The sequence below is a fragment of the Augochlora pura genome, chromosome 8 (assembly GCF_028453695.1).
Source record: "Augochlora pura isolate Apur16 chromosome 8, APUR_v2.2.1, whole genome shotgun sequence".
In the NCBI taxonomy this organism is placed as follows: Eukaryota; Metazoa; Arthropoda; class Insecta; order Hymenoptera; family Halictidae; genus Augochlora; species Augochlora pura.
The window spans coordinates 2,106,311-2,122,377 of NC_135779.1; the positions used below are offsets into that span (position 1 = coordinate 2,106,311).

At 38.8% G+C, this 16,067-nt stretch overlaps 3 protein-coding genes across 4 annotated transcripts; 2 read left to right on the forward strand and 1 right to left on the reverse strand.

Annotated features, from left to right (window-relative positions):
- The first annotated feature begins 227 nt into the window (after positions 1–227).
- On the forward strand, positions 228–6,996 carry LOC144474437 (succinate dehydrogenase [ubiquinone] flavoprotein subunit, mitochondrial). 2 transcript variants are annotated; one of them, XR_013494749.1, is made up of 11 exons: positions 228–355; positions 717–944; positions 1,164–1,450; positions 1,853–1,991; positions 2,079–2,247; positions 3,122–3,317; positions 3,421–3,618; positions 3,892–4,090; positions 4,653–4,796; positions 5,177–5,287; positions 6,435–6,462. XR_013494749.1 is itself a non-coding variant. In XM_078189271.1 (11 exons), the coding sequence occupies exons 1-11, from the start codon at positions 283–285 to the stop codon at positions 6,519–6,521; spliced, it is 1,827 nt and encodes a 608-aa protein (XP_078045397.1). In that variant the 5' UTR covers positions 274–282; the 3' UTR covers positions 6,522–6,996. The 2 variants fall into 2 exon arrangements, 1 of the variants encoding a protein (XP_078045397.1); XM_078189271.1 differs by having other exon boundaries at positions 274–355; positions 3,892–4,086; positions 6,435–6,996.
- Positions 6,997–8,464: 1,468 nt separating this feature from the next.
- On the forward strand, positions 8,465–15,876 carry Sdha (succinate dehydrogenase, subunit A (flavoprotein)). The gene is made up of 10 exons (XM_078189270.1): positions 8,465–9,323; positions 11,247–11,673; positions 12,960–13,358; positions 13,446–13,614; positions 13,702–13,868; positions 13,950–14,176; positions 14,250–14,394; positions 14,506–14,810; positions 14,882–14,981; positions 15,094–15,876. Exons 1-9 carry the CDS (start codon positions 9,264–9,266, stop codon positions 14,966–14,968), a joined length of 1,986 nt encoding a protein of 661 aa, XP_078045396.1. The 5' UTR covers positions 8,465–9,263; the 3' UTR covers positions 14,969–14,981; positions 15,094–15,876.
- LOC144474434 (uncharacterized) lies at positions 11,905–12,707 on the reverse strand. The gene is made up of 4 exons (XM_078189260.1): positions 12,628–12,707; positions 12,413–12,557; positions 12,118–12,354; positions 11,905–12,021 (listed from the first exon to the last, which is right to left on the reverse strand). The coding sequence occupies exons 1-4, from the start codon at positions 12,705–12,707 to the stop codon at positions 11,905–11,907; spliced, it is 579 nt and encodes a 192-aa protein (XP_078045386.1).
- Positions 15,877–16,067: the final 191 nt, after the last annotated feature.

The window sequence follows — 16,067 nt, forward strand, 5'->3', positions numbered from 1 at the left end:
GAGAAATCGAAATGTGGGAAGGAGAACAGTGACAACGTAACGTGTTCGCGACGACTGTGAACCCTTTGCACTCGGATATCGCCTATGACAAAACTGCTAACGTTCTATCGCCTCATGGTTTCTTCGAAGCGTGTATTTGCTACCTCGTGGATAAATACTGCTGCTAGTTTTAAGTAGCCGATCCGGGAACATTCCCCGAGTGCAAAGGGTAGTTCGCCAGTTAATCGTTGTATCATTATCGCGACTATTGGAAACTCGAAATCTTGCTTGCAGAATTATCCTATGATCGATCACTGCTACGACGTTGTGATCATCGGCGCTGGGGGCGCGGGATTAAGAGCGGCGTTCGGTTTAGGTAAGGTTTATTCTTACATTTCGTTTAACACTTTCGCTGCCACATCACTCCTCACCGAACGACTTACTCAATTATTCAGAATTGAAAATTCACTTTTTACTTTCTACATTTCTTCTTTATTTCATTATTAGGATAAAATGCAAGAATGTCAAGGACCTAATTAATGTTCAATTTGAATGAATAAAATACTTTGGAAATTTATTAAATTTTTTAGGCTTTCAGCGTGGCTGCGAACGTGTTAAGATGATAAATTTCATTATCCTCGATTATTTAGTAAATACAAATAAGAGATTTCTTCTTGTGACAAATGTTACTATATTTCCGTGGCAATTCATTTGCACGTTCATCTTTCGCTGATCAGGAAGCAAAGGGTACCGCGTAGCAGTGGTAACGAAATTATTCCCGACGAGATCCCACACGGTGGCCGCACAAGGCGGAATCAATGCAGCGATCAATGTGGCGGCCGAGGATAACTGGTTATACCATATGTACGACACCGTCAAAGGATCCGATTGGCTAGGGGACCAAGACGCGATACATTTTTTAACCAGAGAAGCGCCGCGCGCTGTATACGAGCTTGAGAATTACGGTAATATCGAAATTAAATTCGATTACAATAAATAGATTGCGAATTCAATAATAAAACGGAGTAGATCGAACATATAAAACGGTGGAAACCTTTGTAAAGCACTTTTCCGCTATTTCCAACTTATTCAAATTATTATCTTTTAATATTTCGACGGACGATTGGATCCACCGAGACCATATTTTCTAGTTCATCTACTGTTTTAATGTTTCATGTCTCTAGGCTGTCCATTCAGTCGCAAGGAGGACGGCACGATTTATCAGCGAGCGTTCGGCGGTCAGTCGTTGAAGTTCGGAAAAGGCGGCCAAGCACAAAGAACATGCGCCGTCGCGGATAGAACCGGTCACTCGATACTGCACACATTGTACGGGCAGTCCCTCCGCTACGAAGTGCATTACTTCGTCGAGTATTTCGCCCTTGATCTTCTTATGCTTGGTCGATGCTGCAAGGGCGTCTTGGCATGGGAACTGGAAACCGGCCTCTTGCATCGTTTTAGGGCTCATCATACGGTAAATCGTTCTACCTTCCTCTGCACATCTCGCGATACCATCGGCGTCACTGCAATTTCAATCTAACATTAAACCCACCGTGCCAGTCAAAATATTATAATATTATATTATATAATATGTTATTATTATATTATTATGTTGTACATAATATATTATTATTAATATCAATTACGCGCGTCGCGGTTACCAGAAAGCAAACTGCATCGGACAATTTCCGTCAAATTGAAATTCCGCTTGCAATGGTTTCACATTTGAGAATCCGATCGCCGTCGGAAATGAAAGACACAGCCGGTCGAAATACAATGATCGACCGAAATCGGACACTTGTATTGTGATACACGTTGCCGCTGTAACCGTACATGTTACCGACGACATCTGACATGAGTTACCACTTTGCCGCAGATGTTAGCAACAGGAGGAGCGGGTAGATGTTTTTTATCTTGCACCGCGGCGCATGCATGCACCGGCGACGGTATGGCGATGGCCTCGAGAGCTGGATTGCCCCTTCAAGATATGGAATTCGTCCAATTCCATCCGACCGGTAACCTACCCCAAAACCCGCAAGGAACAATATTACTTCTCGCGCGGGATGTTCGTTTCAAGTGACGACAGTAATATTTTCCGTTAGGCATATATGGGACTGGGATTCTGATAACGGAAGGCAGCAGGGGCGAAGGCGGAAGATTAATAAACTCCAACGGAGAATTCTTCATGGAACGATACGCCCCGAACGCGAAGGATCTGGCCTCGCGCGACGTCGTCTCGCGAGCGATAACTGTCGAGATATTCGAGGGCAGGTGACGAACAAATTAAATAGAAATATTAGAAGTACTCATCAACTTTGATTCATCGTAGTCTATCAGTAAGCTTTCCAATCACACTGGGCTGTATGTGAAAGGCTCTCGATAATTTCCTTTTTGAAATGACAGGAGAATTCTTACATTATTTGAGTTCAAAGAATTGCAATCGCTGTTGGACAAATTTTGTAAAATATTGTAAATATTTTGTAAATATTTAGAATCAATTAGGATATTATTTATTTATTCTTTTCAACATGTTATTCTAAGCTATAACCCTCAAACCAGAAGTAAGTACCTTTGTATTTATATTCCCCCACTTACTGGCTACCCTCTGTCGCAAATAGTCAGAGGGGGAATGCAAACACAGAGGTGCCTTCTTGTCGTGTGCGGATTATAGGTTCCACTTCGAGGCAAGTTATTGTTTTCTATAGACCTTCAATAAAACATTCACCAAATGTTTTAATTTATGAAAACGATTCGTGTCTCCTTATATTAATATTTTTACTAAGATCTATGATATAGTGATTGGAACCATACTAGAACTTCTTTCCTTTGTCAGAATGGAAACTATGTAGGTCAAAATTAATTATCCTCTTATAATGACGATCTTGCTTCACAATTGCTATCGTTGATGGAATCGAATTCTTCGAATAACGACTCGAATAAATTCTTCGAGTTGAATAAAATTTCATTGAAATAACATTTCGAACGTATGCTTCGAATGAAATTTTATTCGAATAAGTTCAATGAATAAGTTTAACGAATCAAATTTGATTCATCGTTTATTATTCGAACGAAACATGTCTAACGGTTTGTTCTTCCAAGGGCAACCTCAATTTCTAATTCTGATGACCGGTCTGATTCAATTTAGAGGCGTCGGTCCCAAAAAAGATCACATGCACCTGCAACTGCATCATCTGCCGGTGGAAACGTTGCGCACGAAGCTGCCCGGGATCGCGCACTTGTCGTGGGTGTTCGCCGGCGTGGACGTCGAGAAAACGCCGATCCCGGTGATACCGACGAGCCACTACAACATGGGCGGCGTGCCGACAAATTGGAAAGCACAGGTGACGTATAGGGGGAAAAGCGATCTCTTAGTCGGTCGTGTTTGTGCGTAAGTAAACCGAGCGCCATGAATCACCGACCGGCAATTTCCACGACATTTCCAAGGTTCTGACGCGGGAGAACGAGGAGGACAAGGTGATCGAAGGACTCTGGGCCGCCGGTGAAACCGCATGCGCCTCGGTCCATGGAGCCAATCGGCTGGGAGCTAATAGCCTTCTAGAGCTGGTTGTCTTCGGCAAGGCGATCGCCGACCAGATCGATTGCATGACGAGACCTGGCGAACGTCACGAGGATTTGTCAGCCGTAAGGAGTTATGCTCATTGTGTTCAACCCTGAAAAGGCTCGTCAAAGCGAATCCCAGAAGCGTGACTCCTCCGAGTCGATTAGCACATTGCGATTATTAATTTACAATTAGTAATTTACGATTGACAATTTCAATATCTTGGATTATAAAAATTTCTTCTCTTGAAATGGCAAAATACAAAGTGCTATAGCTTCTTCACGGAACGTTTTAGGGAGTATTCTTTATGAGGGTATAGTTAGACGAATTTCTGATGAACGAATGTTTGCGAACAGGCCGTTAGCGAACAATCTGTCTGCCGTTTCGACGCGACGCGTTTCGCGAAAGGCTGCGTGCCCGTCGCAGAGTTGCGCGAGGAGATGCAACAGACTATGCAAAGATATTGCTCGGTGTTCCGTACCTGCGATGTACTGCAACGGGGATGCCGTGAACTGACGCGGCTTTACACCTGCGACCTACCGGACATATGTGTAGGTGAATTAAGCGATATTTTTTCCATTTACGTAAGCCCGTGTTACGGATCATAGCGACACACACGAGCGATTGTTATGTAACGTTTCGTCGCTGCAATTGTGTTGTCGATGTAATCGGGACATACATAATACTCGCCGCCAGTGCAATCGTATATTAAGTGTTATCGGAACTGTGATCTAATCGTAACAATCGTCAACGATTCCGATCACGATTCTCAAATCACTATTCAGTAACTAATGGACAGCGGATTTGATGCATTTATGAATTTCAGAATGCGCTATTAGAGTGCTATTTCGTTTCTAGTTCTTGTAATTGACGCATAGAAATTTTATTTTGCATACAGATCCGCTGTCTAGCAATTAGGTTCGGGAACATTTGAATAGTATATTCCCTTATTCTTGCTGGTATTCTTACATCACTGTATTTCGGACATTTCATTCAACTCTCCGATTTTCATTTATTTCACTGACACTGGAATGTTTTAACTGTTTCCCTGTTATACTTTTCTGTTCGATCATTTATCTACCATGGTTTGATGATAAATACTTGCGATATGCTTTAGGTCCAGGATCAATCATTAATTTGGAACACAGAACTCACGGAAGCTCTAGAATTACAGAATTTAATGCTGGTCTGCTTGCACATCATGTTCGGCGCGGAGAACAGAAAGGAATCGAGGGGATCGCATGCCCGAGATGATTTCAAGGTATTTGCGTAATATAAGAGACACGCGCGGCCGATATTCTCTCTAAATTTAAAGGAATTGAAGCGCGAGAGCTTCAACGAGACGAATTATTTGATCCGATTCGGAAAATTGTTCGTCAAACGATTATTACACGTATAATGCCAGAGAACTATAAGCCCGAAAGAAAATGATTAAATATCGTCGATTCCAACGGAAATGTAATTTAATAAATTATGAAACAATCGGAAAGTAACTTTGACAAAAAGTAAAGCCTATTTTGTTGCTTTGGAATGGAGCTTGGAATCTAGAATTTGATATAAGAACAATATAAATTATTGAGGCGTTTAGTTACCACGATATGTTAGGATTTTGTGTTTGAAAAATTATTATATCGTTTTTAGGAGAGGAAAGATGAATATGACTATTCGAAACCGCTAGATAACCAGAAGAAACGACCGTATTCTGAACATTGGCGGAAGCATACGCTTGCGTGGGCGCGAGCAGATGGAGCTGTGAGTTATCAGCCCTGTTATCACTGATTCAATAATTACTTGCATAGTCGTGTAAAATTCCAACGGTGATCTTGTTTCTCTCGGGAGGAATTCTGCGACGATATTCTCAAGTTATATAGTAGCCACGAAAATGACACAATACAGAGTTTTTAAGTAATATTATATTTGAAACAAACATTGTACGGTTTTGTCCTGAAAATTTATTTTCGCTTTGTTTTCGCCGTTAGTAGATAGCACTTTCGAATTGCTTATTATTTCTTTTTACGTTGTACGTTTTACAAAGTTTTAGGTATCACCTTTGCAAAATTGCATGTCGTATTTCCTTTTCCAGATATGCCACGTGTCGTTTAATCGCTTCATTTATGATCATTTATTTCAATTGCAGTTTTTTCCGAACTAGTAGTTCTTGACAGATTAGAAAACAGTTCTTCGTCAACCTTGAAAGGAAGTAACTGATTTCTTTAAAATGTTCTTGTCCACGATTTCTTCCATAAATATTTCCGGTGCTAATAAAACAAGTATAAAAAGTTAATGGCCGCGAACTGGAATAACCTTTTTAAAATTCATTCAATTTACTCGATTTTTTGAATATGTTCAACCGATTAATATAGTAGAGAATGAGTAAAAAGACATTTGAAGAATTGCCGTTTGTTAAAACAACAAGAAAGGTAAAAAAATATTCTTCAATTTTTTTTATCTGAGCCCAACTGTTACAGTTTTTGTCTGAAGTACCGAAGCTTGGCCGTAGATTGCAACAACATACAGCGATTTTAAATAATTACTCGCATAAAGTCAAGGCGTCTATGTTACGCCGCTATTTTATCAAATGTGTGTCAAGGAGGTGGTAGCAAACGTGTTGGTGTATTAATCTTACTTTTTGTCTTTGATTTATCTGCCGTTATCGGTGCAAATACAAAATAATAATGATCATTAATTGATTGAAAAGAACTGTCCACGACGTAGGAACACGGTTCAATTCTCGTTATCAGACAATAATCACGTTATCGTAAAGAACTGAAAAATTGTGTACGCCGACGTGTTCGCATGGTGCGACTTCCAGGCTCATGCGAATAAGTCCGCCTACCCGCAATGGCGTAATGGCATCAATAGACGTGAATAGTCATCTGTTCTAAATGGTCCCTTTCAGATCAGCATTTCTTATCGACCTGTTATCGACGCGACGCTAGACGAAGACGAGGCGCAGCATGTCCCCCCATCGGTCCGAGCATACTGATACGAATTCTTCAAATCTGAATTCGCACCGGTCCTTATCGATCGAAGGATCGTCGACGCAATGATGACCCGTGGATGACCATTGTATCGGTCGCAGTGACTGTCAATGACCCAGCACCGATCTTTCTATAAATAATTAATTCCGACCGGAGACGCAGACCCGTGTGCCATCGCATTTCCATATTCCAGCCATGAAATACCGTATATAGCATCTGAAGTTCATATCCGTCACGTCCGGTCACCATTTCCTTGATTTAGTTTTCCGCCAATTAGCCGCCATCGACGCGGCTCGATTAAAGAAAATTTCTGCAACGTTGTTTTCGTCGTCTATCGTCCCTATTTATGTAACAAGTTCTGTGCTCGTCAGCATTCTTGCGAATGACAAATAAAAATTCTAAACGCTCGTTTAGATCGTTGAGATTGTTTATAAAATAGCCAGAAATGTTTGTAAACAATTTATGTAGCGGATGGAAATAAAAGAGAAATGGTTTTGCTTTATTTTCTCGTTTATGTAGTTAAGTGTTAAGATTTGCTATGTAATTTTAGTGTCGTAGGTAAGTGAATTGTGTACACCTTGGAATTTTTTTTATATTGTATTTTAAGATAGTGGAAATGTTTTTTACAATATTCAGGAGAATTTCATAGTACTCAGAATAGCCGAACGTTTTTCAAAAATATGGATAATGATAGCTATTTTGCTTAGATAAACTAAACGACACTGTCAATATGATAGGACTTGTTTTGCTATGGTATTGCCACGACTATAACCATGTCTCCAAGTTGATTCTTATCATAGCAAGAACGTCGTAAATGCTGATGCTATGTTATCAAATGTTAAAAAGTCGCTGTATCCCTTCACTTTCCTGCTGGAGCTCAGTCTGCCTGGGAAACGTGTTGCACATTTTCTCTCCGTGACTTCTTGGTACAACAATCACCAACAAAAATAACGAAATTTTAAAGAAACACAAAGATAGGAAAATTTCGCAAAAATATATAATGCTGGTATAGACGCTAATTTTTACATAAATTTGTTTATCTATATTACTCAATAACAATATTTTTGCTATTCAAATAAAAAATTCAACTAGCATCTATACTTTTAACAAACCCTTTTCATTGTAATTATAAGTTTATATTCGTAACTTCGGTAATTCTCATTATGCAAAAACATTATGGTACATATACATAACCTGAATTGTTTCATTATGAAAAAAGAAACGCTAAAAAACGCAGCTCGTTAGAAGAAACATTTACATTTTCTTATTAAGAAAATTATGCAAATACAGTCATCTTTATGTTAGCATACTATCTGTTTTATCGTTTTGTTTTAAAGTTAAATAGGTGCGACTGTCACAATTTGCATCAAGCGAGAACTTATTTTACGTTGAAACGGAACGATAAAAAAATAAAAAATGAAAGTCATTAGAAAGAATATTTCTATCGTTTTGTCAGAGGGTTCTTTTGCAAATTGAAGCAGCAATAGTGTGATTTATACTTACGAGTCACCCTATAGACTGGAGTAAACCTGTTTCACAGAATACTCCTACGCCTACCAATACTCGCATTAGCATCGTATAAGTAGCATCTGGTCGAGCAACGTGCTAGTGGTTTCCCCACCATATGGCCGTAATGAGGTTTTCCTCATACGAAAGGAGACGAGCCTACAGAGAATCGGCCAATAGGTAAACGCGACACGCGTCGTGCCGTCAACCCCGCAAATACATACGAATCCGTTCCATTTCTGTTTTTCCCGCTCCCCGTGTCGCGGACAACAAAGCTCAGTTAAGCACGATTACCGTTACCAACTGCGTGATAACAAGCTCGTAAAACACGGGTTTTATTACTCCGTGTAAGGCTGCGCGATTTAAAGCGTAAACAGGCAATTGTGCTGGCCGAAGTATGTGTCCCGCGGCAATGTAATCTATACGGCCGAGAACCGACTCGAGCGGAACCGATACTCTATCGAATAACCAACGATCGAATTTGAACGCGAAGGAATACAGTTTGGATACATGACATTTCGATCGGTATCGAACGTGTTAACCTTACCCTGGGACCGACAACCGAGCGGACTTATTCGAACATTAGACCGTCATCTACGAAATACACTCTTACCTTCCACTCGCTTTCATCGATGGAACTCCATCGACCGATATGTAAGATACATGAAATAATCTGTGGATGAATCGTTCCTCTTCGAACTCGCACAATAGAACCACCACAATATTCGCGATACCGTTAACACCCCATCGGCGAGTAAAGAGAAATGAGAACCCCTTGAAGATTTATTTTCTTCGCGGCATCGTTCAATTTTCCCGCCCGCGAATAATCTACTGTGCGACACGTGAACGTTGATATTTCGAAAGTAAAAGGGGGCTGCGTTTCGCTCTAGAACGCCGCGACGATTGCTGTTCGTACGCGTGCGAAACCGAACAGCACGTACAATTATGGATCTAAACGAAATCGAAAATGAACGGTGCACCTCCTAGGTGAGGTTATCTAGCGTCGTCGCGATTGGCAGCACTGCTATTCGTCTGAGAGCTTCCGCCAGTAGTCGGTACTCAACCGACTCGAACGCTTCACGTCGCCGTGCGAGAAGTGCGCGAGTGAAGTTGCGAAAAAATTGGGGTTAGTCGCACGTACGGTGGAAACGCGGGTTCGACCGAGTGGTGCGCAAACCGTTGTAAAAATAAAAAAAAAAAAATACGAGACACTCGTGTCGGTTACGTGACGCTGTGTCGAGATGAGCGGGTTACTGAAGCTGTCGCCTTTGCTCGCGAGAAATACTCGCGCGGCATCATTGGTAAGATGTTTTTCATTAAGTTATATAATTTTTATCCTGGCAATGATGCACCTTCCCTGTGCAACATTCGGCGTCGAACAATTACGTAAGTTCGCCAGACACATGCACCGAAGAGGACCCACAGTCCGCGCATCGATTTCGCCGGAACATTTTACCTCGTGACCAAGCATTCCACGGTATTTCGCATTTCACGAAAATAGAGTGAAATAAAGTATCGAACGGAGTGCCGGCGATCGACGGCCGCGATTGTCTGGCTTTGCTCGAGGGAGACTAGATCGTTTAGCAGACGATTCTGACGTCGAGTCTTTTTATCAATTTTTTTTTGTACCTGCACTTCCCCTCGTTTCGTACGCGCTACCCCGCATGGCAGCCGGCCTCACACATAGTTCAGACTTTTCTACCGTGAACGCAATAATAACGATTTGTAATATCCGCTCGAACCAGCCCGCTAACAATCTTTTGTTTTACTAGCGTTTAATGTCGTGCCTAAGTTTGTGCCGTACAAATGTATATGTATACCGAAACCACTCGTCGCATTACGCTTCAGATTAATTATAATTGCGGATGAGCCACCGGCACGGGAAGCTGCTGTTAGCGGGAAATTGCAATCTTTAAATTGCGTGATTTAGTTTAGCAGTTCCTCTCACGGTGTTTTGTTAACGACTCTTTCGACCATATCCCGCATTTGTCAGGAACAGAATACAAAAATAGAAAGCGTATTTTGAATAATTGGTTACCGCGATACCGTTAATTTATTCTATATATTTTATGCAGGATTGCGAGACACGTTTTTGTATAGAATCTGTACGATGTTATACATCGAATTTTGTTCGACAATAAATTGTATGGAATAATGAACGATTAAAAGTGAGAAATATATATGATAATATATATTTACACGAAAGTGTAACAGTGTTCCGTCGACCTAAGTATTCACATCCTCTTATCTCCATATGGCGAACCGTGTACATATGTTAAGTGATATTCCTATTACGAAAACTTCATATCAATTTTGATTTTTACGTAAATACTTTTACACTTGTTATCAATTTTCAAACGATTCAATAAAACACTCGATGAATAATCAACTAATGTTTTTTCCTGTTTGTTTGCTCAATTTACGATAAAACCATACGAACAGCAATTATTAACCTTTCTTTCGACGATTATTTCTGTAGTTGGCATTCATCGTCGATGCATATATATATTCATTGTTAATAACAACCCTGTACGTACATGTTATTAATACATTCAAATCATGATTATGTAAATTGTAATTAAGTTGAGAACGTTATTACGATGTTGACATTCATATCATATTATTGTTACATATTAAACAAGAACATGTAATTGTTAATTAATGTTTATCGAGTCATAACGACAAAGTCGAAGCTTCATGAAATGTTGAAACTTGTAATTTCTTTTTATTTATGAATTATTGATTACCACAGTTTGTGTCAGCAAATTGTACAGTGAGTATGTGTATGTGTGTGTGTTACTTTTTTCAACTTGATCTCTAAACCTGCTTCATGTTTTATAAATAGATGACTAATGCAATGAAACAGCTACATATGTTGTTCGTGTACATCAATTTATATATAGATACTATAAAAATGAATCTCATTATAACTTAGCTATCAATGTACAATTTTTTACAATATCATTAAAATAAATATAAAGAAAAATAATAAATTATCTTTGTCTGATTATTATTTGTACACAGAAGATAGAAGCAAAGTTAAGTACGGGATCAGAGGTTTTAAAATATCATGTATTATTTTATTTAATATTTGATTTTGAAATAGAGTATTTATGGAATATTATGATTTAATGAGGACTAAATGACATAAAAATCACTGAACATTAAATTATTGTGTCTTATAAATCTAGAATAATAAGGTCTTTGTCTAAATACTATTTCAGAATAACTTGGGACTACCGCTTCTCACAAACCGTAAATTCCATTACACACCAAATGGTAAAGCTGCGAAAACATCAGACGCTATTTCCAAAAATTATCCCTTGGTGGACCATACATATGATGCTGTTGTCGTGGGTGCTGGCGGAGCTGGATTGCGAGCTGCCTATGGTTTGGTTGCAGAAGGTTTCAAAACAGCGGTTGTTACCAAATTATTTCCAACAAGATCGCATACAGTTGCTGCTCAAGGTGGTATCAATGCTGCTTTGGGTAACATGGAGGATGATAACTGGCAGTGGCACATGTATGATACTGTCAAGGGATCTGACTGGCTTGGTGACCAGGATGCTATTCATTACATGACTCGTGAGGCACCGAAGGCAGTCATTGAATTGGAAAACTGTGGCATGCCTTTCAGTCGAACCACTGATGGTAATATTACGAAATGGTTATTACTATGATGTGTTTTGTATGAAAGACGAATTAAATTTGTCTTTATTGACTTTCTAAAATGCATTGGTGTACATCTTATTGCGCACAATTTTAGTAACATGCAAGAAAACATATCTTCATTGCTAATTGAAGCACAAACAAGCACGAGTATTACCAAAGAATAAAGTAATCAGAAATAGAAATACGTGAATTGAAGCAACAGTTATCTTTTTATGAACTCAGATCTGACAAATCATCACTTGTTATTGATGTAGCTGATGCAGCTGAAACAGCTGAGTCAGTATCAGAGTCTGTACTATATCTCCTTTTCTTTTTCTGCTTTTTTTCCTAGAATTTAGATATAATACCATATAGTTTATCAGTAATTATATCTCTTCAATATGAAGGAAACCTGTGATTATTTTGAGTTGGAGACAGACAAACCTTGTTATCTTTTTTTGACTTCTTTGAACTCTTTGTCTGTCTACTTTTCTCATCCTTCTTGGGATCAACATTAACTGGACTAGTAGCATTTGTATTGTCTTTCATTTGTTGGTCTTGTTTTTGATTTTTTACACTTTTTGCTTCATCTATGTATGGTTGCTTCTCTTTAGGCAACATCTGTTGCCATTTTTCACCAGCTAGTTTATATAATTTTGTACTTTTCACATCATTATGTTTCTAGACCAATTAAATTTCTTTAGTAACCATCAAATCAAAAAACAATTTGTGTACTTACTTGTCTGAAATCTTGTACAAAATTTACGAATGCATTCGAACTCACCCATTTTTTTAAAGATTTCGTTTTGATAGGTGATCGAGAACGAGAATGGGAGCGTTTCTTTATGTTCTGCTGTGATGTTGAGTGTAATTTTATACTTTCTCTGGAAATGTACAAACAGCAATATTAATAGTTGCATTAAAAAATGCTTTTAATAATATTTTATTCCGTACCGATCATTTTCTATATCTCCTTGATTTTCTACATTTCCGAATTCGTCATAATTTTGTTTTCCTCTCGTATTTTTCTCCATAATTGATAAACATGTAATGTCCGAATCTTTAATCTTTAAATTAATATTGCAGCATTTTATTTACTTTTCTACAAAAATTTATCAAAGCATCAGGAAAAGGAATGTTAAAAAATTTTGAACCCCATTTAACAATAACAAGTTATTTCTGGTTGCTAGGTGTCTGAACTTTGGTGCACATCCATTGATTTTAGAAAGAATGTAAAACAGCATTCATAGAACTTATATTAAACTATGTAACGACTCTCGTTTCAGGTAAAATTTATCAACGTGCTTTTGGCGGGCAGTCCCTAAAGTTTGGAAAAGGCGGCCAAGCTCACAGGTGTTGCTGTGTAGCTGATAGGACAGGCCACTCTTTGCTTCACACTTTGTATGGCCAGTCATTAAGCTACGACTGTAATTACTTCGTTGAATATTTCGCTCTGGATTTGCTCATGGAGGGTGGAGAATGTAGAGGCATAATCGCTCTGAACTTGGAAGATGGTACTCTCCATCGTTTTCACGCTAAGAACACAGTATTAGCAACTGGAGGCTACGGACGCGCGTACTTCTCTTGTACGTCCGCTCACACATGCACTGGAGACGGTACTGCAATGGTATCCAGAGCAAATTTGCCAAATCAGGATTTGGAGTTCGTACAGTTTCATCCAACTGGTACGAGAAGACTATGAGACAAAAATTGATTCTTTCAAAAGGAATTATTTATCTAGAATTATTTATCTAAAATAATGTCCATTTTAGGAATCTACGGTGCGGGTTGTCTCATCACAGAAGGTAGCCGCGGTGAGGGAGGCTACCTCGTAAATAGTGCGGGTGAAAGGTTTATGGAACGTTATGCGCCAGTCGCTAAAGATCTGGCCTCTAGGGATGTAGTATCTAGGTCTATGACTATTGAAATACGGGAAGGCAGGTGAGTCATATCAGTGGTACATATAACATGTTTTAAAAATATTGAAGACGTTATACTATTATTAATATCATAAATATAATTATTCAGAGGCGTTGGGCCTGAGAAAGATCATATCTTCTTGCAACTTCATCACTTGCCACCTGAACAGCTCGCAGCTAGATTACCCGGTATCTCGGAAACGGCAATGATTTTTGCAGGCGTCGATGTAACGAGAGAACCAATCCCTGTCATTCCAACAGTACATTATAACATGGGTGAGTGATTCATCTTAACATCATTGTAAAAAAATTTAATAGTCAAATGATAAACAAATTTTTATTTACTCAAATATAAAGGAGGAGTACCAACGAACTATAAAGGACAGGTTTTAACAAGAACAAATAATGAGGACACAGTTGTACGTGGACTATATGCTTGCGGAGAATCCGCTTGCGCATCCGTTCATGGTGCTAATCGCCTCGGTGCTAACTCGCTGCTGGATTTAGTTGTCTTTGGTCGCGCTTGTGCTAAGACAATTGCAGCAGAAAACACGCCCGGACAAGCTATAGGACCACTTAAACCTGTTAGTACTATTATACCGTATTATACTACAACGTAGCATTGGAACGTATAAATTAATATTAAATTGCGTTTAGAATGCCGGCGAAGAGACTGTGGCCAATTTGGATGCGATCAGAAATGCAAACGGTAACATTTCTACCGCAGAATTGAGACTAAGTATGCAAAAGACTATGCAGACCCATGCAGCTGTATTTAGGACGTCTGAAACATTGCAAGAAGGTATACATTTAATCGGCAGTTCGTTCGTACAATGTTTTAAAATTTCTATACTTTGTTATATAAAAAGAATGCTACCACAACAGATTTGAATGTATTTTTAAATGTTACTAGGATGCCAGAAAATGTCCGCTCTTTACAAGAAATTGGATGATCTTAAAGTTTCCGACAGATCAATGATATGGAATTCCGACCTTGTGGAAACCCTCGAATTGCAAAACTTAATGGTAAACGCGATGCAAACGATAATAGGCGCCGAGAATAGAAAAGAAAGCCGTGGCGCGCATGCGCGTGAAGATTTCAAAGATAGAATCGATGAATACGATTATAGCAAGCCGATAGAAAACCAACAACCAAAACCGCTAGAACAACATTGGCGGAAGCACACACTTTCGAAGATCGATATCAGAACAGGAAATGTATGTAGCAGTAAGTTACAGTGTCCATTAGATAATATGGATCCGACTTAATTGATTAAAATTTTTTTCAGGTATCGATTGATTACAGGCCAGTGATAGATAACACTCTAGACAAAAATGAATGTGCGACGGTCCCACCCGCAATTCGTTCCTACTAGATTCATTTTCAAAGTAAATATGTACAATTTATTAGATATCCTTTATCCTTCCATTATTAAATTTCTGTTTGGTCATACCAAGTTTTACTAAATTTGCTGTTGGTACGACATTTTCATTTCTACAGAGGAAGGACGACGGGGCAAAGTTACCGATATTCTATCATTATGATGCAGCAGCTTATTTATTATGCACGTGAACCACGTCGTGCACCAAAGTTTAATTCTTGTCAAATACTTGCACGCGTTGCGAGCGAGATTAGTTGTCCTTGTAGGATGAATGGTGCTGAGATTGTCTATTATCTCAAAGAAGAGTTTGATCGATCTCTTAGCGAAATCAGTGCTACCTTTATTATGTAACTAATAGTAAAATATTAGCGTGATTCAGGCAGCAAATTCACGCACAGATCTTTTAAGGAGGAACGTTCTTCCCCCGGACCTGTACACAAAGTATTCAACACTGTTGTTTATAAATCTCTGCGGAGCTATCTGTCGTTTGCCGACTTTATAAACTCGATAACACGTATACTCAGCAATACAGTATACTCAATAAAAAATAAGAATTCATTCAACGGAAGATTTTGTACTGTGAATTACGAGCTAGTACTCCCTAAAAGGTTGTGTAAAAGCAGTTCGCTACTTTTATTGCGGCTGTATACTTAACATGTTAATAGGTCAATATCGAAACAGGTTTAACGAAGAGCAATAAGTAGTTTTAATAATTTATACTACAACCAGTTCAGTATTTTATGTCTCAATGAATTTCGTTTTTCTCTGATATTATCACGGAGTGATAGTTGTTCGTACTAGTTCAAGAACTTATTATTTATTTTAACTGTTCCGCAGTACCAATATTTCTTATACTTTCGTCGGTAAAAAGATCTGTTTCTATGTTGCCTGTTGAACTTGTGTATTGACTTGTGTACTGACATGTACCATGTCGTGTATTTCCCAATATGCGCAAGTGAATAATCTCAAATTGAAAGTACAGTAGAACTCCATTTATATAAAACTGTCGCAGACAAGTTGGTTTATCTAATCAGGTGGTTCATATAATGGACGTTCACCTGTTCCCAACCAGTCATCGTAATTTTTCATTCAT

Coding starts and splice junctions, on each gene's coding strand:
- LOC144474437 (XM_078189271.1), top strand. CDS start 283: ATGATCGATCACTGCTACGACGTTGTGATCATCGGCGCTGGGGGCGCG. Junction 2,248..3,121: donor GTCGAGATATTCGAGGGCAG/GTGACGAACAAA, acceptor GATTCAATTTAG/AGGCGTCGGTCCCAAAAAAG. Junction 3,318..3,420: donor CGACAAATTGGAAAGCACAG/GTGACGTATAGG, acceptor GACATTTCCAAG/GTTCTGACGCGGGAGAACGA.
- Sdha (XM_078189270.1), top strand. CDS start 9,264: ATGAGCGGGTTACTGAAGCTGTCGCCTTTGCTCGCGAGAAATACTCGC. Junction 13,359..13,445: donor CGTACAGTTTCATCCAACTG/GTACGAGAAGAC, acceptor TGTCCATTTTAG/GAATCTACGGTGCGGGTTGT. Junction 13,615..13,701: donor ATTGAAATACGGGAAGGCAG/GTGAGTCATATC, acceptor ATAATTATTCAG/AGGCGTTGGGCCTGAGAAAG.
- LOC144474434 (XM_078189260.1), bottom strand. CDS start 12,707: ATGGAGAAAAATACGAGAGGAAAACAAAATTATGACGAATTCGGAAAT. Junction 12,355..12,412: donor TTGTACAAGATTTCAGACAA/GTAAGTACACAA, acceptor TAATTGGTCTAG/AAACATAATGATGTGAAAAG. Junction 12,022..12,117: donor AGTCAAAAAAAGATAACAAG/GTTTGTCTGTCT, acceptor TCTAAATTCTAG/GAAAAAAAGCAGAAAAAGAA.